Source organism: Falco rusticolus, chromosome 6, assembly GCF_015220075.1.
Source record: "Falco rusticolus isolate bFalRus1 chromosome 6, bFalRus1.pri, whole genome shotgun sequence".
Classification (NCBI taxonomy): Eukaryota; Metazoa; Chordata; class Aves; order Falconiformes; family Falconidae; genus Falco; species Falco rusticolus.
The window spans coordinates 15,897,291-15,922,919 of NC_051192.1; the positions used below are offsets into that span (position 1 = coordinate 15,897,291).

Genomic DNA, 25,629 nt, shown 5'->3' on the forward strand with positions numbered 1-25,629 from the left:
TGGATGATTTCTGTTTCCTGTGGATTCAGGAAGGTGTAAGTGAACCTGCATGCCTCTAACCCACTGTGAGGTTTCCTTCTGATATCCCTGGGGTCAAGGCAGACGTATGGCTAGGTCTGCTAGCCAGCTCTGTGGCTGGGAACAGACTGAAAACCAGATCTTCTGACACTTCTGCAGATGGAAAGTCACCTCATTTTGGAGCATAGTCATACTGGGTTCTAACACAATGTGTAATTTCAGCTTTGTAAAACAGGAGGAAGGACAGTGCTGGGGTCAGGAGCACACGTAGGTCAGAAACAGCATGTCAGTCCTTCAAAAACAAAGGCACATTCTTATTCTAGGATATGATGGGCTCTCTTCTTTTAAAACGGGTAACTTGAAGCTTAGGGGTTTTTTAATTTATTTTTTTTTCTTTTTATTTGAAAATTAAGTTTTTTACTGGGTTTCCTGTGGAGGCAAGACTTACCTAGTTGCACTATGCATGTGTCCCTCTACCCATGCCTTCGTGTATCCTAGCATTTTTTATTTCACTCAACACCTTCACTTAAAGGGGTTAGAGGAGATGTCTTAGAAATGTCTTTTGATTGCAAAACCCTTCTATCCTCAAGTCCTTAAGCCGTTGAAAAAGCTTCTTTCAGAGCTTTTGATTTCTTCAACATCAATCAGTCACAAAAGGAAAAGCCATAGGAAATGACAGTTCCCAATTATTCATGCTCATAAGACCATCTACTAGCTCAGAAAATTGAAAAAATTCACATCAATATTCGATTTCCTGATTTTTCTAACAAAGTATTTAAAAATCATCACTATCTAATTTCAAATAATATTTGTGAGACTGCTATCTTTGTATTCCATTTAATATTACTTCCAATGAAAAAAAAGAATGACAAAGGAAACAAAGATGAAAAAGTTCCTTTAAAACCAAAAATGAAAACTCAAAATTGCATGTGAAATCAAAATAGATAGCTTTTTTCTAGATAAAGCTGGAAAATCTGAAATTTTATCTCAGAGACTTGTAAAAGGTTTAAAAATAAAACCCCAAAACTAATATGAAACAACTCTAGGTATTGATATACTACACAAAACATAGAGGCCATAAACACACAACATAATGGTTGAGGCAAAGAATCAGAACAATTGCCATATCACCCATATACTTTTCCTTCCACATCATCTGCTAGATCAGAGATCTAACAGTGGGTCTGGCAAGGTTTTAATGACAACTCCCTACTATCAGGATATTTCAATCAAAGGTGGATGAAGCTTTCTTCTAGATCTCACTGTAAAACCCAGCCCTGATGCCTAGTGCCATGTTTAGAAGGCCATAGTTTTGTATTGCTGTATTTTCATCAACTAAATTATGATGGAGACTTAGAAAATCAGTTCAGAGAACATCTCCACTGACCACATAGAAAATACTCTATGCAATTATTTTTGAGTCCCCTAGGTCTGGTTTCTTATCTAGTTTACATGTTTATATGCTTAGACACAAGCATCTAAGTCCAGGCTTGGCTCCTTCAGCTGAGAGAGATCAACACCTTGAAAGGGAAATTTATGCATCTTAGACACCAGTTTTAGGGTGAGATAAATTATTTCAGTTAAGCAAGATGACTCTTTTGAGGTTTTTTTAATTTCTTTGAATTTTTTTCCAAAAAAGAAATATTTGAATTTTTGAATGTCTTTGAAAAAGCAAGCTAATCTAACTCTAACCATGACATTCAAGACACATCTATGCCTTCTCCTTAGCACACCACAAGGTCTCCCTCAAGACCTGACCCACAGCCCACAGCAGCTATAAATGAGCAATTACAGGCCCCAGGAACAAGGGAAAATCAACTTTCAGAGCACATGTGATGGGGTGAGCCTTGGTCTGCCTGAAAGCTTCACAGGCAGTGAGGCACACATGAACTGGCTGTCCATGGGTGACCGCAGGTATTTCTATACTGCAATCATCCACCTGTGTGGTCTTTGTGGGGGTGAAAGGTGGATGGATCTGGGAGCTCATCAAGCCCTAAGTTTCTCCACAGATGCTTCTTTGAGAGTTGTGTCAACACAGACATTGAGTTCATAGGTGCAGGGTTTCATCCTCTGAATTAGAGGGATTTTTGACCGCATCATTGAAAAAGAAAATATAAGGAAAAAACACTTCTCAAATCCCATTGGATAACATTGGCAAAGACAGACATGTCAACGTTATACCCACATATAGCTTAGGTAGTGCAAAAAACCTCAGAATGGCTTAAAAAACACTTGTTCATGTCCCATTAAATCACTGTGGCTTAAAGTATTGAAGGTCGGTTTTGAAACTTCTCTCAATGAAATCTATGCTTTTATCTCAGTGAAAACACTCCCATCTTACTAAACAAACATGATGTGATCAGCAGTGGACTTCAGAAAATCCTCTCACATCTCATTATCCCACAGTTTAGATTAGGGCTTTTATAGCTTGACTTCATAATTCAACCACAAGATCAGCTCAGTTCCCCTCTGCCCGAGCTGTTGCGGTGGTAATATGTTATTTCTGTAACATGAAGAGCAAAGAAAAGGAATATAACATGTTCTTGCGGCAACAATTTAACTTTGATTTAACCTTCCAGTGCTTGACATTGCAGGCACTAACACTTTGGTGGTTTAAAGAGACACACCAAGTCAGAAAGCGATAAACTCTTACTCAAGCAAAGAGCCTCCCGAAGGTGCTGGCTGCCTTGTTCCTTGCAACACAAAGTGTTCCCCTGTCAGTCCCGGTTGGCAAAATAAGGCTGTGCCATTTCCATGCAAAGGTGGACCTTATTGGACCTGTTAACCATGAAACAGCTAACCTGTGGAAAGGGGTCTGAAGCTACATTATGAGGACTTTCACTCTGGGAGCGCTGGAGGATGGAGAGGAAAGCCCTGTGTCCAAGTCCAGACCAGCCATGGTAAGGCTTCTGGCTCTGCCATGGACTTGCTCAAAACCCACAGACTGGGCTGTGCCTCAGCTTCCCCTCCCACCCTTTCTTTTACTTTCAGGGCTTTAGTTCCTCACAACAGATTAATCTCTGGCTGTATGATGTTGCCTAGGGTCTCTAGTCCCATTTTTACAGTATGATAGCTCTTAGCTGCAAATGCACAGACTGAGGCACTACTAGGGCTACTAGGACAAAAAGGAGTTGCATGCCAGAGTTTTGCTCTTAACAGTTCAAGCAATCCAGCAATCAGATTGCTCAGCTGGTGGTACGCTTTAACTTCTCACTTCAAAACTTCTTTTTCTCCTAGGCCTTCTATCACGCTTCTGCTAATATGTTTGAGCTCTTGGAACCATCTAACTGGTGGGAGGAAGCTGCTTTGTGGAGAAAGCACTTGGACACGGTGGTGGCTGCAAGAAACCTCAAGGACTAAACCAGAAGTATTTATTGTCCTTTGATCTTAGGCTTCACCTTTTTCCTTTGCAGATCCCAGGTGCCTTCCCCAGACACTCCAAGTCAGAGACTGAGAATTCTAGAATGACACAAGGAGCTGGGTGCCTGACATCCAACTCCTAGTGAAGTTATTTAAGAGTTAGACACATTCTTTTCCCAGGGAACATTCATACAGTCATTTTCCAACAGACCCAAGGCCACCCTGACTTCTCTTCTAGATGCTCACAACTGTAGCAGCTTTTCTTCTTTTAATTTTCTTCCCCTCCAAACTCTAGCCTAACCCTCTCAAAGAAAGGCACCTGAAAAAAGAGACTGCTTTTCAAAAAACCATCAGCACATCTGCCTCCCACTGGAGCTAAGCAAAAGGCAATACTATTTTCCTAAGCAGCCCCAAACTGTGAATATAAAAGCATATAAATTCAACACCCACAAAAAATAAGATAATAACCCTGGACAATGAGAAAATTACACGAGTTCACTTTCCATGTCAGTATGCATTTCCCTTTAAGAATTTCCATTTCCCTTTAAGCAATTCTATTATTCACACATAGCATTTCTAATCATTCTTTCAAGTGTTTCTATGTAACTTATCAGGGTTTAATGAATGCCAGAATAAGCACTAGAGGGAAAATCCACATAACTGGACAGTAACCCAAAGGTTTTAACAAGACCTTTACATTTTTCTTTTTAATATAATCTTTATTCAAGCATTTTCTCCTTTGATCAGAAAGATGGCTTTTTTATTGGTATTATTATTGACTTTTTCCCACCTACCCTCTTCCATAATCCACCATCCCATAACCTGTGAGCCCTCCAGGGTTGCAGCAAAGTGTTATTAGTTACAAAGGGCTTCTCTGGAAACATAATCTACAAGTAAAATGGGTCAAAGTAAACAAGTTAGCTTCTATTCTGCCTTCTACTGAATCAGGCCCCACACTCACTTTGCAGAGAGAACAGTAAAAAAAACCTGCAAACATCCAACATTGACGCATTAATATTTTCGAGAACAAGAGTGACTTGGAGAGCCGTACATGGAGGTAGTATTTGCTATTAACAGTAATTCCTAAGGGTGACCTTGTGCCCAGAAGTTGTCAGTCACACAAATTCTGGGCCACCTCATCACTGGAGGTTAGGATGGCTAAAAACATGGATGAGACAAGATACAACAACAAATAGCACAGGGATTGGGTCTGCTTTCAGGTCAAACTGTCTAATGGCTGCTTTGAAAGACATGAGTATGAGAAAAATGCCAGTCTCTAAATGCTTAATACTCTTCCCAAAGCAACCACCACCTTCACCAGGACACTAGAAACACGCTAAAACTTGACCTTGAATTTTAAGCCAACCTCAGAGTCCTGTAGGACTCCCATTTGCATGACCCTTGTGGGCAGCACTGCACTTGTACCTGGGCTCTGACTGGTTTGGGGCTTTTTTCTCTGGAGTGTTATACAGGGACGTACAGAGCCAGATCTTTTCTCCAGAGACCCTCAGGCTCTCCATGAGCAAGGGATATTTTTATGTGTTGTCACTGACTCCCATTAGGCTACCTTCTTCAGACACAAATTTGAGTGACTGAGAACGTTTCTCTCCCTGGGCCCTGGAGAAGCAAAGGGGAAAGCAGGTTTCCCTCACTTCACAATGATCCAAACCAGCCACCTGAAGCAGACTGCACAGGGAGCTGGACAAAATAGTTTCTCTAAAGCTGATTTAGATGTCTACACCATGGTTTTGAACAGTAAGGTAGATATATATAATTTTCCTGCAATGAGAAAAAAATACTTTTGTTGGTTCTACTTATACATCTAATAGCTTATAATAATAACATGTATTATTTAGGGCCAGAGGGCTGGAAAAGTTCTCAACAAGTGACACAGCCTATTCCTCTACCCCACAGCAAATTATGCTCTACCAGGTTTCATTCCTGAGAGGTCCTGCTATTTCTTTATCACTTAGCTCCCTCTCCAGAGATGGAATGAGGCAGTTGTGCCCACCTCCTAAGGCACAGAGACCGGAGACAGTACCGTCCAGCCCTGCTCCAATGTGAGGTATGCTTTTAACTGCGGTCACTGCTCAGAGTAAGATGCAGACAGAAGGTTTAAGCAATTTGTCACAAAGGGGACCAAATGAGTAGCAGAGGTTCCGGAAAAGCCAAAGATTCTCCTCAGCTATTAAGGAATTAATTTTTATCAACTATCATCTTCAACTGAATATTTATCCAATAGAACTGTACCCTTTGCTTCTTTCATATTTAATTATGGTACAACCTTGAACCCAGGTGGCACCTTTGATCAGCTATTGCTATAATAATGTCCTATTAATCCCACAGGAAGGGAAAAGTGTTCTTGCAGTGTGGACCTTATAGGAATGAAACTTTGTTTTCAGTCCAATAACTGCTGCATCTTAGTGAGCATGGGAAGAAAACAATGAGGCAGACTCACTCTAGTTTTGCAATGTGTTTATTAATTTCAGAAAAACCACCGCAGGAACAAAGTTTATTAGTGAGTAGGAGGATGTTTCAGGAACAGAGCCTGACTGAAAATAATCAGCTCCCTTTAATTAATTGCATGCAGTTTTATTGCATAACTAATGGTTTTAAACCTTGGCCAATTAGCTTGTCAAACACAGAAGTTAAATTCTCTATTGGTTTCTCAAGTAAGGGCTATGCCAAAGTTTTAATTCGACTTGCCTTATCCAAGACACCAGAAAATAGGGCCTCTTGAAACTAAAATTAGTGGGCAGTTACCCAGAACTGCAAAAAAAGAATAGAAAAGACAATGGAAAAACCCAAGGACACTGAAGTCCCAAGCGGGGCCAATATCTGACTCAGGTCCATGACCCCCATTCTGGGGTAGATTACAGTTACAAGGTTATCTCGTCTTTACAACCTGTTTTCTAAGACAGGTTGAGGTACTGCTGCCAATTTAATGTGCCTACAAGACAGAAGAAAAAAGAAAACAACGCCAAACCAACAACAAACCAACTTTTCCTTGAAAAGTAAAGTTGTTCCAGACAGTTTATGATGCTTCAGTGTAATAGCTGCCTCACCAGCTGTGTCTGTCTTTTCCCAGCAACTGCAGAATGCAGAATGATTTTATAATCATATAGACTTATGTATTTCTACATTAAAATTACTATAAAGTTTTATATGGTAAGTTAATAACTATGTTCATGGCATGATCTTAGACTCAGTCTTCAATGTAACTACCCCAGATGCAAATGTCTGTTTTCCAGTTTCTTAAATGCAATGCTGGCGAATTTACTTTTTTAACCAAAGCACAGATACATTTCTCCAAAAATGCATTAGGAAATTAATATGTTATTTTCAACTAATTATTTTAATGAATAATTGTATGAATACTACGTATCCTAAGAACCCCAAGGTGCTCATTGCGTCCACCACATGTGCTTTGAACTTGACAGAGTGATGACATCCATATCAACAATATCTTTTGCAAATTAAGATCTTGCATGTTTTGACTTAGTAATTATCTTGCGAAAAGTTGCCTTTAGGTGTACCAACCTCTTGGTCCAAACTTAGTCAATGTTTGCATTTCTTTAGCTAAAACACCCTGTTCAGTCCCTGTCCTGAATGCACTCAAGCTGAAACTGAGATGGGCAGTTTCTTCACTTACTGCTTTTTTTCAGTGTGCATATCACCCAGACCACATCTACACCAGTAAACCAAATAGTGTCAGCACGTGATCTCATGCGTCAGCACATGATCACCCATACACTGTGACCATTAGTACATTTCCCAGAGAAGTTTTGGTCCCTGCAACTAGCACTCTCCAGCACCACTCTCAGGCATGGCTGGATCCAGGCAAGAGGGGAAATATTATGGGAACATGAACAAGGTCATGGGCAAACGGTTTGGTTTGAAAGACTCATTTAGAGTTGTTCTGTTACTCAGACGGGTTTCAGTAACCACCTGTGCTATGAAACCTACCCTTCTTCTCCTCCAACCCTTATTTATCCCACATGTTTCAGTTTCTCCAGGAGATAAGGCAGAATTCTTTTATACAAACAAGTAGTGCTACACAGCCCTGAGCCATCTCCAGAGCAGTCACGTCTTGGACCAAATGAGTCAAAGTTGCTTGCTCGTTACTATGATCATGTAATGCAAGACTGTCAAAACCTAAAAGCACAAATAGGAGAACAAGGCAAATTAAGGTCATACAGGCAGACATCTAAATGCTTGCCTGCTTTAGTAATGCCACATGGACACTTAATTACTGGTATGTAATTTTTCCCAGTGTTTCATAGGAACCTCAAACTAGTTTGGGATCACATCATACCAGATGCTTCATAGACACATTTTCAGTCCCAACGCTGACATGTTGAGAGCTATCATAAACCAATGAGTGGAGGGGGGAAAAAGAATTAACCTCATTTCACAGAATAATCAAGTGACTTCTTCAAAGTCACAGGACAAGGTGTTAGCAGAGTTTTGCAATGAACTCAGACCTCCTGAATGGTTCTGCAGCAGCAGCCTGTTTCCCTGTCACTCACATTAAATCACTCCTCGCATGCTGATGGTTGAAACTGCCAGCTCCTGTGGTGCATGTCTGCCAGCGGTGAGACCTCCAGCATGGCTTGTTGTAAACTAGGAGGATACTTGCTTTGCCCTGGACAGATAGACCTGAGATTGCTCTGCCCAGAGTTCAAACTAGAAGGACTGTGCCCAACTTAAAGTGTAACAACATTAGTATGGAAATGTGCCCATCCTCACCAGTCCTGCCCTTTTGTGTCTCTGATGCAGCACGTGGTTCAGAGCTGGCTCATGTCCTGCCAGCCTGCATCACAGGCAGACAAGTGCGAGTTTGCTTGCAAGAGGTCGTGTCAACACTGCCAAGGTATGATGGTCCCCACAAGACCTTGCCTTTCGGTTCTGCTTTTACATCACTGTATTCAAGCCACAAGGCGATATTTTCCCTGCTTTTCTCATGGTTCTTTTACAGCACTGAATCAGCATAGAAATATTAAAGATGCTTTATCTGAAACATCCATGAAGGAAATCCTGTGCCTCTGATGAACCTGACTTCCTCAATTTCCTGTTTGCTGCACAGCTGTCTGCATTGGATGGGTCTCAGGGACATTTTTTTGGACATATTTGTGTACCCCGGTTGGAGGCCAGGCTCCTTGAGTTAGAACATAAGGGTCTATAATCTTTAAAAAAAAAAAAAAAATCACAATGAAAACAGAAAGAATGAAAAGAAAACAAACCAATAAAGAATCTATCCTGTCATAACATTTGAGGTTCTGGTATTTGCTGGCCTTGGAGTAGGTTCAAAATAAATGAAGGAAATGTGTATTTCATTAAATGCTAATATTTGGAAGATAAGAGGGAAAAAATGATGAAATGCTTCCAAGCACAGTTGTGAAGACAGTGCCTATGTGTGTGCATATAAACACACATGCTGGCATGCACACAAACATACAGTCACGATCCTCTCCGTTTCAGAATACTGCCATGTAAGAATTACAGGGGAGAGAAAAAAAGATACTTATTTTCCCAGGCCATTGCCCTTCATGTGCATGGCAAGGGCTTTTGTACTTCTCATTGTCTATCTCTTTTCAGACCTCCAATTGAATCCTTTCACAGGGATACATTTTTTTGCAAATGAGACTTGATCCTATAAAAAGTCATTGAGACATACATAGGCATGTATAAAAAACCTCAACTCAATCCTACACAAAGCAAACTATTCTAGGTGCCTCGATAATAAGGCTAGTTAATCAAAAAATATAACCAGCACATTCCCAGTTGATGGATGGCATACTTGTTGATGGTTAAATTTTGCAATCTCTTCTCTGTTCCACTACAGATGACTCCTGGTAATCCCTTTGCTCCTATCCAACCTAGTCTGTAAAGTTAGGATATAACATGTGTTTGCCTCCTAGGGACACAGCGCCTTGGGCATCAACCAGGGTCATGAAATGCCCAGAATTCTTCTGTGAATTAGCAGACCCAATGCAAGGGAACTAGAACATGGGATTTAAGGCTCCTAATACTCAGGTATTTTGAAGACAGTGGAAAGATGAGGAGCATTTGATGTTTGTGCTTCAAACAATGCAGCAGAGCAGGAACAAAAAATTTCACAGCCGATAGCCAAAGCTTAGATCTTTCACAGCACATCAGAAGATAATGAATCTCTACAGTTTATTTTCATAGATAATTCTAGACAGAGTTTTGGTTTGGGTTTTTTTTTGTGGGGACAGTGGATAGAAAACATTTCACTGGCCTCAGCATTGTTTCCATGCTAGCCTTCAATTCTTTATTGCAAGCCCATAGGTTCTAGAGTTCAGACATTTGTTTTATAACACACACCAAAAAAAGGATTCATTTTGCTATTTGCAGCTGAACCATTTCTGAGCAAACCTGCAGATGAAATCTTATCCCAGGCATAAACCTACCATGGGAAAACAAAGGCAACAAGTGTAGCAAATAACATAAAGGTATACAGCATTAAAAAAAAAAATTAAATAAAATCAAAATAAAGTACAAAAGTAGAAGCAACTGGAAAACATGGATGATGATGAAACGTATTACAATATGGGCTGTCAGACTGTGGCTTTCATGAAATTCAGTGGTACTCTTAGGTAAAAGCCATTGATCCATGGTAACCTCCCAGTAGGTGGACAACACCTGCCAAGGAACTGCTTAAATGCCATGGTCCAGCTTTCAGGTACAGTTACAAGGCAGCAAGGAGACTGTTTGGTTGCTGATTGGGAAGGCTGTGGAGGCGTAGGGTTTGGCGTTAGACCTCTGCTTCATGGAGAATGTGGTAAATAATAGCAGAAAGAAAGACAGAAGTGACACATAGTCAGAGTTTTGGTTTGGAGACAGGAGGATCTTAGGGGTCCTGGGAGACAGAGGTGTGGGGTCCTGGCTTCTGGAGGTATAAATGTTTGTTGGGGCTGGAGATCTTAGACAAGTCAGGCAGAATGAAAATATAGAAAAGGAAGCGAGCTGAGGAGGTCCTGGGGGTCATTGGTGATATGATGGTGACATTAGTGTCAGGAGATTTTGACTTTCTTGTGCCAGACCTTGGGCTTCATCAGAACTGTCATTACTTTTATCCCCTCCAGCTCTCCCCTCCTTTTGTGTAGCGTGTAACACACCACTTGACATGCAGATGTGCTGGATTCAAGGAGACTTTATCACTCTGTTGTGTGAAACAGGCATTACCAAACTCCTCTCAGCAACAGACATCTCCAGCACAACATCCCACCCAAGTGTCTCCTCTGTACCTTACGCTGGAGATTAGAAATCAATCAATCCCTCACCTCCAGAAATATTGCCTGCCCAGTAACAACTCATGCATGAACAGAAAATGTTATAACTCTGGTTTTATAACTTCAGATAGAATGGGGGACTAACTGAGGGACAACTTGTCCTACATATTTCTGAGTTATTCACAGTGACTAGAGCTAACTGAAAACTGAACTAGAGCCAACTGAAAAGTTGGGTTTCTGCGTTGTAATTGAAAGAAAACTGGTTTTTGATTAAAATCAGGCCATGTGTGTCCCCCTCAAAATAAAGGAGGAAAACAAAACTTAATTTGGCTGAAATATTTGAAGTGTTAAACAATTTTCATTTTTTACCCCATGGAAAAAAATATTCTCAGGAAACTTTAGTAGGAAAACAGTCTCTGTCTGCTTTTATTCACCAATATTTTTCAAAAGAAAAGAAGCATTTATATCTCATCATTCAGATGGCTTGCTACTTTTCTTCCTTATGTTAGAGCTCCAGTTAAGGGAGAAAAAAATAATCTTGGGGGTTTGTTTTTTGATCTGGTATCATTGGATAAAATCTGAACATCTTAAATGCTCCAGTTTTATATTTTCATGGGTTTGTACTTATTCAGTAATACAGAATCATAAAATCATTTAGTTTGGAAAAGACCTTTAAGATCATTGAATCCAACCATTAATCCAGCACTACCAATTCCCACTAACCATGTCCCTAAGCACCACACCACATCTTTTAATGCTACAGCAGAGGAGAATCAGGAGTGAGAGAAACTAGTTTCATGCAAAGCAGAACGAGTGCTTTACTACAGAGTTGTGGCTGGATTCTCTGGTGCATACCAATGTGAAAAAGTTTTTCCTTTAGTTGGAACACAAAACAGGAGTTTCTCTCCAGAGAACATTTTTTGGTGTCTGATAAATGGATGCAAGGGATATCCCCCTATGGGGGGACAGAGGGGCTCACACAGAGTGTTTTTCTTCCCAGATCCGCCCCCCCCCCCCCCTTTTTTTTTTCCACAGACTTTTTTAAAAAAGACAGGTTTCTTTTTTTAAAATCTGTAGGAGTCTATTATCTTTGAGAACTGATCCATCTACTACTTTTGATCAAAATTGAAAATATGTTAAAGATTACTGGGTGGGAGATGGCACACACATACATATGCACATACACTGCATGATGATGTAAATCTTACGCTTCAAGAAAGCCAAACTAAAAAAGAGAGAGAAATATGATGTATTAACATCAATAAATTGACTTTGATGGCCAGGTTAGCGATATGCTTTTCTGCAAAATTCAGGAATGTGATCCACGGGGTGCCAATCCAGTAGATCTCTGTGGTGCTTATCCAGAAATGTGGCCCCCACAGGGTGCCCAACACCCTCTAAAACGGATAAGAAAGCTGTTTGTTATCCAGAGGCCTTGATCAGTCCCACAAAGACAGGAAAAGAGGAAAATAGAGATATTCCTTGATGTTTGTGCCTGCTTCTCTTTCAAATGGAATTAATGGTGGTTTAATGGGGTATGAAAGGATGTTTTACTGGAAACAATGAGGAACAATTGTCTAGCTCACGTTTCATTTCACAGGTCATTATTGCATTAAGAAGTAAATCGACCAAGTCCGGTAAATAACAGTCTGTGTTTTGCCCAGAGCTTGAAACCAACAATCTTAGCAGTCACCAACTAATATCTTTGTCATTTTTAACCCTTGCAGGGATCTGCTGGGGGCTAAACAATTATAGTCTTCACCCACCCCTAGCAGGTAAGCATTATTCATTTTATTTCTCATCCTTTCTTCCTGCAAACCCCATGAGGCTGGGTTTTTGCATTGTTGTTTTGTTTATTAGCCGACCTAGCCAACTGTGTGTCTGGTGGCCTTGAAAAACAACACATATTTTAGTGACTGCTGCAGGCGTCTTTAAACAGGCTGCTTCCTCTGCAAAATTAATTGTTGCAAAATGCAGTGCTTCCCCTGTAAAGCTCTGCAAACTAACACTCAGCAGTTTGGGTGGATTATAGATATGCCTCTAAGATGTAAGGAAAATAATATACTTGCAGGATGCAATCCACATTTCTTTTTTTAATTGCATAAACACAGCCATCTTGTCTACTTAAAGGTAACAGCCATCGAGCCTAGAGAGGATGTACGCTGTAGGCTGCTGTCCTCAGCTCTGTCCCTGACTGACTCTGGAGAAGCTCACTTCTCCACTTTCCTCTGTTTCTGCTGAAGCCTTCTGGGCTGACTATTAAAAGCAACGGTTTCTTCCAGAAGGTACCAGAAAAGTTCCTGTATGGTATCTAGTAGTAATGGCATGTAGTAGTAATAAAACTCAACTACTCGCTCAGTTTTGTGGACATCACTGAAGCAGGAATGATAAATAAGAGTGAAACAGTCCCTCGGGAGAAAAGGTGTGATGTCTCAGCTACTGAGGTTTAAGGAAAGGTCCTAGATAAGGAACCTGCCTCACTTTTGGTTCTCTGGTGCTGTAAACTCTGCTCTGACCCTGTACACCATTTTCCATGGGACTAACCTCTACACTTACACAACCTTTCCAGTGCATTAGCATTCCACAAGAACAGGCAGATTGGCTGTGAAGGACCAAGCACGTGAGTTGGGAGAGAATCTCTCTGCACTAATTACCTCCCTAGTAGTCACTCTCTGTCTTCATCATCAGTATTTAGAAAGTCCTAATTACCAGACCTTCCTACTACAACACTCTGGTCTTTGGACACATAAATCACTGTCAGACCTCAAAGGTTCCTGTAGATCACTGAGCATCCTTGCAGAATTTTGAAAATAGGTCCAGAAAGAGCCTTCTGAGTTTTTTTGATCCATCCTTCCCCCACCTCCGGAAAAGATCAGCTCTATCTGGATCATATAAGCAAGTTTGTGTAGCCTCTACTGATAGGGACTCCACAACTTGTTCCAGTGTTTTAGTGTCTATTCTAACATTTCCTCACCACATCTAAAAATATCTTGATGAAATTTCAGCCCACTATTTCTGATTATATAGACTTCAGGAGCCATTTATTTCTCTCTACTCCAGAGCAGCCTTTCATATTTTTGAAGGCAGTTCTCAAATCTCTCATTCACCTCTTCTCCTCAAGACAGTCATCCAACTTTGCCAGTCATTCTTCATAGCTTCTGTTTTCCAGATGCCTAACAATTCTTTTCACCTTTAACTGTTAGGCTCCTAAATTAATCCATGGGTGATGTGTGCATAAGTTACTCAGGTTTCATGGACCACCATCAATGTTTTATAAATCACAAATTAAGAACCACTACCCTGAAATAGCAGCCTCATCATGTCAACAATAAAAAAAGCTTATGCTCAGATTACAGAAAACATTTATATACAGAAGGGTAGATAGGTGGACATCAGATTTGTAACCACACTCCTAAATGAAGATAATGTGGTGGTTTGGGGCACTGAGCTTTTTTTTAGCTCACAGGGAAACAAATAGGCTCTTCGAGATTTCACAGACTCTAAAAATGGTGTCATTATTCTAAATAACTTCTTAAATACAGGAGTTCAGTTTTGAAAAGGACAAATCTGTTGTTTTATCCTCAGGGATTCAGGCTAAAAGGAGAAGCCAAGAATTTCTGATAGCAATTGTAAGCACAAACTATTTGCCGGCACGTCATCAAAAACAATTGCTGTCCTAAGGGCTAAGGTTGTCTCCCATAGTCAGGGACCTGACTTTAATATAACTTTTTCCAAATTTCATTATTCCTAATAGATATGTACACGTATTTTACATTTTATGCAACCAAACACTGGTGCATGCCTCTGTAAAAGTACCTGAGGAATTTAGAAAAGTAGGAAGGGCAGTACAAAAAGCTAACCTCCGTTTAGAGCAGTGAATGTGCGAAATGGGTGGGTTTGCCCAAGGTTTTTTTGATTCATCATGAGAAAAGCATTTGGTGCTCTCCATGGGAACAAGCACATGAAGTCTGATAGACTTATACATTTGTACGTATGTATCTATATGTATTGGAGCGAGTCCAGAGGAAGGCATGAATATGATCAGAGGGCTGGAGCAGCTCTCCTGTGAAGAAGCTGAGAGAGTTGGGGTTGTTCAGCCTGGAGAAGAGAAAGTTCCAGGGAGACCTCAGAGCACCTGCCAGTACCTAAAGGGGCCAACAAGAAAGAAGGGGAGGGGCTTTTTAGTAGGATCTGAAGCACTAGGACAAGAGAAAATGGTTTTAAACTGAAATAGGGGAGACTTAGGTTAGGTATTAGCAATAAATTCTTCCCTGTGAGGGCAGCGAGGCGCTGGCCCAGGCTGCCCAGAGCAGCTGTGGGTGCCCCATCCCTGGCAGGGCTCAAGGCCAGACTGGACGGGGCTCTGAGTAACCTGGTCTAGTGGAAGGTGGCCCTGCCCGTGGCAGGGGGTTGGCACTAGATGACCTTTGAAGGTCCCTTCCAACCCAAACCATTCCATAATTCTATTATGTATATGTATAAATGCATTTCTCTATGCTGACCACATGGACAATGAACAATGTCATTCATCTTATTTCCTAGCTTCTGAATTAAGGAAATAACATCCCTGGAAAAGGAAAAAAGCTATTTATTAGAGGCTGAGATGCAGCTCAGTTTGAGGGAATGTAATTTATAGTATTTCAAAATGGAACTGTCATATGGCCACATCAGCCCCAATGCTGACCTAGTTTGCTAAATCTCCAACTCTGCTCTACTCCTTCATGATTTACCAAAACAAATAATGCAGAGTGTCATTCCTTGGCAGAACTGTCCCCTAAGGCACAGTCTCATGGCGGCATCCAGAAAAAATGTGGGCCTTTCCCAACCGGTGGATTCATCACCCACAGATGTTCCTCATGCTGCCATGCTGCCCTCAGTTAACAGAGCTGATCCTTCAGTTCAGCAGGTTCATCTGTTTCACATCTGATGAGCCACCACAGAAGTATCAAAGATAAATACAAAAATAACTATTTCCCCTTTGGCTTACTTTAAACCTTGTTCTCCCATGAGCATCCAAATAATCCTCCCAACTTTGGTCTCAATTTAATTAAGGTCTGCTGAAATCTTTACCAGTCATGTGTTTTCAGGAAAATTAAGTAAAAGTTACAGGCATTTTCTGATCATATTGGGTTTTGTTTTTATAAAACAATAACTGGGTAACAGCTCTTTTAATGTCCTCCATTGCTACTTTCAACCCATTTTGCATGGGCCATTTATTGCAGAAAAAGAAAATCTCTATTTATGAACAACAACAAAAAAAAAAGCTTCAGAGGAAAACAATAAATGTTTCAGGCCAATATTGCATCTGTTTCATTCCTTGCAAATCTAGCAAACCTGCAGTCTGTTCTCAAACATCTTTAATTACTACACATGATTGTGCATAGCAGGTGTGGCTAATCATAGTCCTTGGAATATTAAATAAATATGGTGCAATATTTTCACCCAGCTTTAGCCCTAAGTTATACTGGCAGCCTATGTGTCAAAACTATACACTTCCTCAACTATTACTTGAGAATTTTAAGAATAAAAATTACCAGAAGAAAGATGATTGTACAAAAATCCTTCATCCACATCCCTGGGAATTTTAGACTGTTTACACCTAGATCTGACATTTTATCTTTTTTCTGATGAACCCAGCAAACTTCTCCATATTCGTTTATGACATTTGACTTCAATGCTACATGATCTTTCAGAGTTTTTTACATTACCTGTTGGCAAAATTGAGTATTTAAATATCTGTGCAAGTTGCTTCAGACAAACATTTACGTATGAAATACCTACACTTTTATCATCTGAAAATGTACCAATTACCTCTAGAGAGAAAACAAGACTACTGTAGGAATTTCACAGTTTTAGATTTGTCTAGATTGAAAAGAACATAGGAAAACATAGTCTCAGTTATCTGTTGGTCAGATCAGTTGTCCACAACACAATCCTCTCACCAATAGATTCCCACTAGAGCTGACTCTTTTTTTTTTTAATAAAATATTTCTTTAGCCTTAATAATAATAATAGTAATAATAACAACAATATTAATAACAATAATGATAATGATAATGATAATGATAATAATAATGTTTTGTAAGTTCGTTGTTTAAAACCACAAACATAATTTAAATGTTCAGTAAAGTTCCAAAAAATGCTCCAGGCGTGTTTTTTAATAAAAAAGTAGTATGTAAAATACACTCGGCTGATTCTAGTTAATGCAACCATACTGTTCAACCTGTCTAAGCAGGGTGGGGTGCTTTTAAATTAAGAGTCTGGCTGTCATGGTTTTGGAAGGGAATGCGTTAATGCAGTGACTGACCTTGGGTGAGTCACAAATTCTGTACTCTGCCTAGGAAACTAGTGTGAAAATATACGCCAATCCCACAGGGGTATTACAGACTTAAATTTCACTGATACTTCTACTGTAGTCAAAGAACTTACAAGGAGGTGCCAGATTTTACTAGTGTAAGGTAGAAAATAAATGCAATTATTCACAGGAAAAGCAAGGAGCACATATTAACAACAGGAAGAAAAAGTTGCATGATAGCTAAATCCTATAGCCCAGAACTTCATAATCCTTCAGTACACCAGAATTACTCCAGTAAGTGAAAGTAGAAGACAGACTACATCAGTTACCCTATCAAATTGCTTGAATGCAAACCTAAAGATCTTTCTGCATCTCTTTAGAAACCAGCGTGGAAGTCATATTGGGAACTCTGCATTATAATTAACAATTCCATGAGACACGGGAAGATTATTCTTCTGGCCAAATTTGAAGCCATGCTAAAGGGTAAGAATAAGATTGGGATGGACTTACTTTTGGATTTGCACAAGATCACTGAGGGCTGGTGTAGTGGGTTGACCTTGGCTGGATGCCAGGGGCCCACCCAGCTGTTCTATCACACCCCACCTCAGCAGAACAGAGGGGGAGAAAATAAGATGGAAAAAAACCCCACAACTTGTGGGTAAACATAAAAGCAGTTTATTGAAGCAACAGCGAAAGTTGCACATGTTAAAGTGAAGGAAAACAAAAGATGTTATTCTCTACTTCCCATCAGCAGGTGATGTTTGGCCCCTTCCTGAGAAGCAGGGCTGCAGTACATGTAGAAGTTGTTCCAGAAGACAAATGTAGCAAATATCGAATGCCACCCACATATTTCCTCCTTTCTCTAAGCTTTGATATTTGAGCAGCCATCATATGGTATGGAATATCCCGTTGGTCGCTTTGGGTCAGCTGTCCTGGTTATGTCCCTTCCCAAAATCTTGCCCACCCCCCGCCTACTGGGGGAAGCAGGGGGGGTTGTGGGGGGAAGGTTGGTGAGACAGCCTTGGTGCTGTGGGAGCACTGCGCAGCAGCAGTCAAACCACTGGTGTGATATCCCCACCTTTCTAGCCCCCAGTACAAGCACAGCACTGTGAGGGCTGCTATGGGGCTCGGCCAGACCCAATACCACTGGGCATCTGCCTGCGTGAATATGAACATTCAAAGGCACCTGTCCTAACATCTGGAATCCTCATAGTCTAACGTTTAATTACAAATATAAGCTGAGATTAAAGAACTGTACAGCAAGCTGCAATCTTTCAGCTTTGCTTGGAAAGTCAGTCTGCAAGTGAGATACTGGCAGACAGTTTTTCTGATGACCATTTCCTTTCTTTGCTTCCCTTGCCACATTCTCATTTCTCCAGCTATAACCCCATCATAATATCTCTCCTACAAGGCAGGATAAAAGAAGTCAAAGAAGTTGTTAAATCTCTGATATTTGCTCATTTCTGCTTTTCTTAGTCACTTTATCACTAAATTGGATGACTGACACTGGCAATAATTTAATATTCATGTTAGCTCATTTGTTCCCCAAGGCTCGATCCTGGGCCCCATGCTGTTCACCATCTTTATAAATGATCTGGATGATAGGATTGAAAGCACCCTCGCCAAACTTGCTGATGACACTAAACTGGATGATGAGGTGTACACATCAGAAAGGAAAACCATCTTACAGAGAGACCTGGACAAGCTGGAAGAGTGGACTAGCAAGAACTATATGAAGTTTAACAAAGACAAGTGCCAAGACCTGCACCTCTAACCAAACAGCCCAGTACAGGCTAGGATCTGTGTGGCTGGAGAGCAGCCTTGTTGAAAAAGACCTGGGGGTCCTGGTGGACAGCAAGATGAACATAATTTAGCAGTGCACTGATGAAGCAACAAAGGCAAAATCAGATCCTGGGCTGCATCCACAGAGGCATTGCTAGCAGACATGGAGATATGACCATCTCACTCTACTCAGTGCTTATCAGGCCACACCTGTGTTCACTTTTGGTCCCTACAATTCAAGAAAGATGCAGACAGACTGGAAAGGATCCAAAGGCAGGCCACAAAGATGATCAAAGGGCTGGAGAACCTGTCCTATGAGGAAAGACTGAGTTACAGAACCACAGAATAGTCAGGGCTGGAAGTAACCTCAGATCATGTAGTCAAACCCCCTGCTAAAGTAGGTTCTCCTAGAGCAGGCTGCACAGAGTCATATCCAGTTGGGTTTTGTGTGCCTCCAGAGAAGGAGACTGCACAACTTCTCTGGGCAGCCTGTTCCAGTGCTCTGTCACCCTCAAAGTAAAGAGGTATTTCCTCATATTCAGTTGGAACTTCCTGTTCTCAACACCTGAGTTAGGTCTTTTCTCCTTGGAGAAGACAAGGCTCAGGGAGGACCCCATCACAGTATTCCAGTACTCAAACAGAAGCCATGAAGGCTCTCTCTTCACAAGAAGCCACATGGAGAAGACAAGGGGCAACAGGCACTATTTGCACCAGAAAAGGTCTCATCTCAATATAAGAAATAAATCTTTTACAGTGAGAACAATCATTCAGTGGAACAACCTCCCTAGGGACATGGTAGAGCTTCCATCACTGGAGGTTTTCTAGATGTGATTGGACAAGATGCTAGATAATCTCTTCTAGGGTCCCTTTTCCACAAGATGCTGGACCAGATGATCTTTTGAGGTCCCTTCCTGCCTGGGCTGTTTTATGTTTCTATGATTATTCAGCCCAAATTACTTCCAAAAATGCCTAGAACATATCTGCCAGCAGGAAGAAAATGTGTGTCTGCAGGCTCTAGACTAAAACCTGAAAAAATTGGTTTAATCTCTCAGACATACATGTATCAGCCCACTTCAGTTGTGCCCTTAAGGTGTCCATCTCGCTTTGTTCACTAGAAAGGACACTGAAGACAATGGAAGTGGGGTCAGCTGAATCTTCTACCAGCCTCTGGCCTTCAGCTACAGTTCCACCAAGGGAAGGCAACAAACTTCAATGTCTCTGGGAGTTGTGTGTTGTCAGATTACAGGCATGAGGCAGTACAATAAACAGAGCCCTATAAATATTGCGGGTAGCCAGCAAATGGTCGAAATTAACTGTAGAAGTGATGGTTGTATCAGGTCTCCTTCGTGGAGTAGGGCTTTTAATGTGGACACAGAACTCAACTGAGTACACAAACTGTTCATTTACCCTTCATTCCTCAGCTAGACACACGCATGTTTATAGCTAGTTCTGCTGTACAGGTTGTGATTCTGGTATTTCCTGTATTGTGGTACCATTTGCTGCTCCAGGCCTGGCCCCAAGCTCTTTTGTAAGAGGTTTGGTATAGAGATGAGTTTTGAGAGAAAAACATTTTGTCATCCAAAAATGGCAGCTCAAAGAGATTAAAATAGTTACAAATTCATGTTAAACTCATTAAATTGTTTTGGATAATTTGAAAAATGATACTGTGAAAGTTCCTCATAAATGATTCAGGGGTGTGCGTGCTGGAAAACATTTCATTCTAAACTTTCGCAGCATTATATTTAAAAGAAAAAAGCAAAAAGTACCTTTAGATTGAAAAATAATTATGCTTTGTTTAACTCAAAACCAGTTTTGTTGTTGCTCATTTTTCTTTTAGTAGAAATAATAATAACAAAAATCTTTTATCTGTTCCCTCCTGGTTTGTTGGGGTTTTTTTCTGAATTCTCTGTTTATCCAGAAAACTAAACCTTCAGTTTCACGTGAACAACTCTGCTTCTACAGAAAGCCAAAATAAGAAGACCTGGTCCCTTACCCAAAGAACTAAGACAGCACATAAAAGATCAAGCACACAGGAGGAACCCAGAAAGACAAAAGACCAAGCACACAGGAAGACAAAAGAAAAAAAAAAAGTGGGTACATAATTAATTATACATTGCATGGCTTGCTACTGCCCACCTGCAGTGGGCAGATTTCAAGAAGCAAAGCGGCCCTTCCTTGCCTGTTGCATACACACACACACATATATAAATAATATATAACACATATTCTATATTGATTGCATTTTCAATAAAAGATGTCATGCAAATTCAGAGGCATTGATATCAAACTGAATGATCCCCTGTGCCTCAGTTATGGCTCTCACAGCTTCTTCCCTATGTATTCTTCTGAGAAAGCATCTTCCTGGCTTTTGCATCCCTCAAGTATAACGCATGTTTTGGTTTGCTCCCCCTGGAGTAATCAAAATATCTAGGAATGGCTGAGGGCAAATAATTTCTAAGCTGATTGTCCAAACTGGAAGCTTAAAGGGAATGTATATATATATGCACCTGGATAAAGGTGTACTTAAGAGGATGTGGAAAGCCAGAGCTCTTAAGTCTCAAAGAAACTTGTGTCCCTCACAAGGGAATGGCAAGGATGTTGTGTAGCTACCTGAAAAGTCTATCTCTTGTTTCTGTGGTTAGTCAGGCTAGCAGAGAACTAGCCACTGCATTGCAGTGCTCTGATGAAGCTGCTGGAAGTGGTCAGAATTACTTAGGTTTGCCACTGGTAACCTGAGTGGTAACTCAGGGACAAAAGGTACCAGGTGGACACATGGATGAGAGACTCAGCAGGTGGGTCTTGACCACTCAGATAACGTAAGTACCAAATGGTCATCTGGATTCAGGAAAGGCAGTACTTCAGAAAGGCAGATATTAAAGCCAAAAGCTGCTCAACAACATCATAACACCACCATCTCCACTGGCCTTGAAGCACTGTCATGCCAAGGGTGAATCTGGCCCCATGGAAGGCCTGTGGGGGCAGGAAAGGTGAGCGTTTTCTCCTGCTTGTCTAGCATGAGAGCCTGTGTTGCAATGTGCAAAATACTCCATACTGCAACTTTCAAGAAGGAGGAGGAGGGGGTAGAGAAGGGAAGAAGGTGACTATGAATTCACCTGCACATCAGGCTGTGCCTTTCCAAATGTCAACATCGAGAGGAAAGGAACTGCAGGTCAGAATGGGAAATACAGAGGAATTTAACACACAGTTGTGAAGGCAGGGGGAAAAAAGATCTTCATTCATATTTGGGCAGCAAGAAGAAAACAGCAATTTTGTTACAGCCTCAGAAGCAGGCAGCGTTTACCATATGCTGTCACCTCCATTCCACAAGAAGATAAACCCTGTGGAGTGCAGGTTGCACTGTCAGTGCACTTTAGATGGTGCAGATTCCTGGCACGCCTGTGACTGTGTACCAGGGTGTGTTAAAAATGGTATGAATGTAAATAAAATCCATGTTCTGTATGCAAAAAGATGTATGCATTAATATGCAGGTGTTAAGTGGTAATACCGCTAGGGTATCGCACTTGCATGCAATTCATAGTCAGGACAGAAAAGGTGGAGTAAAAACCAGTGTGTTTACAACTAAAGAACACATTAATCAGCCCTGTAAGCAGCCAGTTCGAGTGGGATCCTTAGAGGAAAAGCCTTTACTGGGTACACATTAGGCATTTTGTTTAAAGATTAAAGTTCTGGTGTTTAATCAGTATTAGAGTGGGATGGAAAACAGGATTAATTACAGTCCCTTCCATCAGTCTCCCATACCGCTGAAGTCACACATGATGCGCCTTTTCAGCAAAATGTCCGCCTTCAGCAGCAGGCACAGGAAACGCTAATTCTAATTAAAGAGTTTATTTGGAATCAGAGAGCAGAGTTTTAATCAGGATGAGAATGGAGCCTTGCTGTGTGAACCTTCAGAAAGTGGTTACTGAGCAGAATGGGCCTTTTTAAACCAGAGGGAGCGTTCTTTAAACTTCTGGAGTGGGTTTTGAGCTTGATTGTCTCCTCAGTGGGATATGGATGAAAATCCTTGCTGGGCCAATTATTGTTATTGTTTTGCACTTACATAGCATTCACACGGCATGTGTCAGTGGTCCCAGAGGGTTTTGCAAAGGGCACATAAGTTCTGTTCTGGTCTTAAAGTGAATTAATTAAACCCCAAAGGGGCTTAAGGATGCCAGGTGACATGATTCTGCAAGAAGGCAGAGAGGCACTGGTGGACACGGAGCAGTGCAATGAGGCCTGCCAGACTTCTACACTATAATTCACTACATCCATCCTGGAAAGGCATCACACAATCTGGGACCACCACCATCTCGTCCTCAGCTGTAGGTCTCAGTGAAAGCCTGGGGTGAAATTGTATCCCATGGGTCAAATGTATGCATGACTTTGCAAGCACTGCTGACAGCACAGGTACTTACCAGCTTGCAAGTAGAACTGTATCCATTCAAATTCTGACTTTGGGAAAACAGAAACAGGTGGATCTAGGTCCAAGACACCTCCATCCAAATCCTTGAAAAGCGCCTTCCTCGAGCCTTTGCATCTCTTTTCAGGGAACATGGTGTCTTCAGAAGTCTGTACACTGACAGGTAGGAGAGGTAATGTTATTATGGAGAAGAGAACAAAGGAAACATTTTGTGCTCTTGTTTGTAATTTATTTACACTGGAAACAAACACTCCTGCACATACATGCAATGTCTTAATATTTACCAGATGAACTCACATGCCCGAGAAAAGTAAAAAATGGAAAATTAGTGAAAATGAAAGAAACCTAAGCATACTTTGGCATACTCTGCAAAGAAATTCTGCAGCAATATTGATATTTTGGCCTGTTTGTATCCAAACTGACAAAAAAAAACCAACAACTCAACATCCTCTCTTTCCAAATGTTGGCTGGGTTTGGACAGAGAAAGTCATCTTCTTTCCAACATAACTTCTATTTCCATATGTCTTCCTCCTTGGGGCTGGTTTTGGCCAGTGTGGACCATCACTGTCCTTAAAACCAGCTATACAGTTGCAGTTTGAGTAACTCTGGATCCTTTTTGGCTTTTCTGATTTGAGGAACTGCAATGATGCAACCATCAATATAACCACGCAGATGAAACCTGTAGTTGCTGAGTGAAGGAGAAACATGTATTGGCTGTTATGGCACGAAGCAACGAGGAATATCTGTGCTGCAGTGTACAGTGCTGATACAGAACAGGCATTGCTCTTTCACATCCACCAGATGATGGATTGTTTAGTTATTGCTTAAAGATTGGTGTGTGTTGTACGTAGTATTTTGTTAAAAAGCGCTGGCTGCCCAGTAGTACCTGTTTGCCTTGCTCTTACCTCTGCACTTTGGAATGGGAAAGCCCTCTGAAGGGTCAGAAAATTGCACCTTCCCATAAACAACTATATTTATGCAGATGAAAGCATGAAGCAAGGTTAAATGGCAGAATATATGAGAAAGGGAGCCAGAAGGGCACACACATCTTAAACAAAAGCTTGGAGACTCCTGGAACAAGCAGGAGGAAGATTTACAGTCAGGCCACAGAGGGTCCATCTATCCAAGTTAGCCAGTTTCAGAACCCATGCTTTTCCTAGATCAGCTGGTACAGTCTGTCCATGTTTGTAGAGTTAAATTCCTTTAGCATTCAAAACAGGATGGTCACATTCAAACTATCAGTTTAGAAAAGTCCTTGAGCAGTTCCTGAGCTATGACACTAGTTGGGTCAACGCTAGCTGGCTCATGTCAAAAACAAGCCAGTGACCATGCTAAGAGTTGAACAGTGCTAAAACTCAAGTTCTGATGGCCAGTTCCTTGGCTCTACTTAATTTGCTAGTATTAACATAACCATAAGAAACAAATTAAAGAGACTTCTGCTAAGGATTCAGAGAAGCTTGTTGCAGGTGAAGGAGCCACTTAACATTTCTAAAGCAGAAGCAAACTTGAAAGAGAAATAACTTTCTAATAGGACACAGTGCATAAGGATTGCTATGTTTATAACCCTGTTTTGTTTGTTGTTGCTGTTCTTTCATAATCAGGTGTTTGGGACTGTGTCTGAAAGGATTATTGTCCTAATTTATGTTTTAATACAAAGATGGGTTTGGAGATTCAATGTAACTTTCGTGGTTTTGATGGTCTTAAAGTGAATTGCACATGGATTTCACCCCAAAGGTACACCTGAGCCAGGGTTTCATCACCTAATCACACATATCTAGTAGTAACTGATTACTCAACCAGTACTGTCTCCCAGACAACAAATAGCTACTTCTCTCTTTCTAATGACAGATTCAGGTCCTAAGAATAGAACTAAACCATACTTTGAAAATAAGACTAATCAGGTTAGCGTTTCAGAGCATTAGTCCAAACAAGGACAAAGCTCTTTTTGGATGCCATGATATTGTATTTCATCAAGTTACATCTAATTTCAAAAAAAGTTTATCTAATTTTATCATCAGTATACTCTCAGGAGGGATTTGTAACTTTAGTGGCTTGAAGCAGACAAAAAAGGCTATAAATGTCTATGTAAATCATTAAAAACTGGCATCCATGGAGGGAGGTATCTGCAACAGGACATGTTTGTTGGAGGAGAGCTCACCTCACCTGAGACATATATGTGACAGTTGAGATTAATCATTTCCTAGACAAGGGTCTCTATTGACTACAGAAAGAATTTAGTGTTTTCTTTAGATTATACACTTAATTTTTTGATCACTGAAGTGCAGTGAGCTAAATCACATTTTGAGAATTTTAAGTGCTTTTAACTGCATTTTGACTAAAGGTTTAACACAGCTTAAAGGAACTAGCCAAGTGGCCATATCATTCCTATTACAAAATACAATGAAAGACGATGACTTGTAATCCAGAGAAGTCCAGGAAAACATCTTCAGATTACTACATGGTCTTGAAGAAAAATTAGAATTTCTTGTGCTCAGATT

General features: G+C 40.8%; 1 protein-coding gene across 4 annotated transcripts in view; it reads right to left on the bottom strand.

Annotated features, from left to right (window-relative positions):
* The window catches only part of PKHD1 (PKHD1 ciliary IPT domain containing fibrocystin/polyductin), a 278,509-nt gene that overhangs the window by 50,515 nt on the left and 202,365 nt on the right, over positions 1 to 25,629 (bottom strand). For all 4 annotated transcript variants that reach the window (XM_037391751.1, XM_037391752.1, XM_037391750.1 and 1 more), the window contains one exon: positions 23,127 to 23,287. In XM_037391751.1, the coding sequence (XP_037247648.1) occupies positions 23,127 to 23,287 (161 nt within the window). The remainder of the gene's footprint in view (positions 1 to 23,126; positions 23,288 to 25,629) is intronic.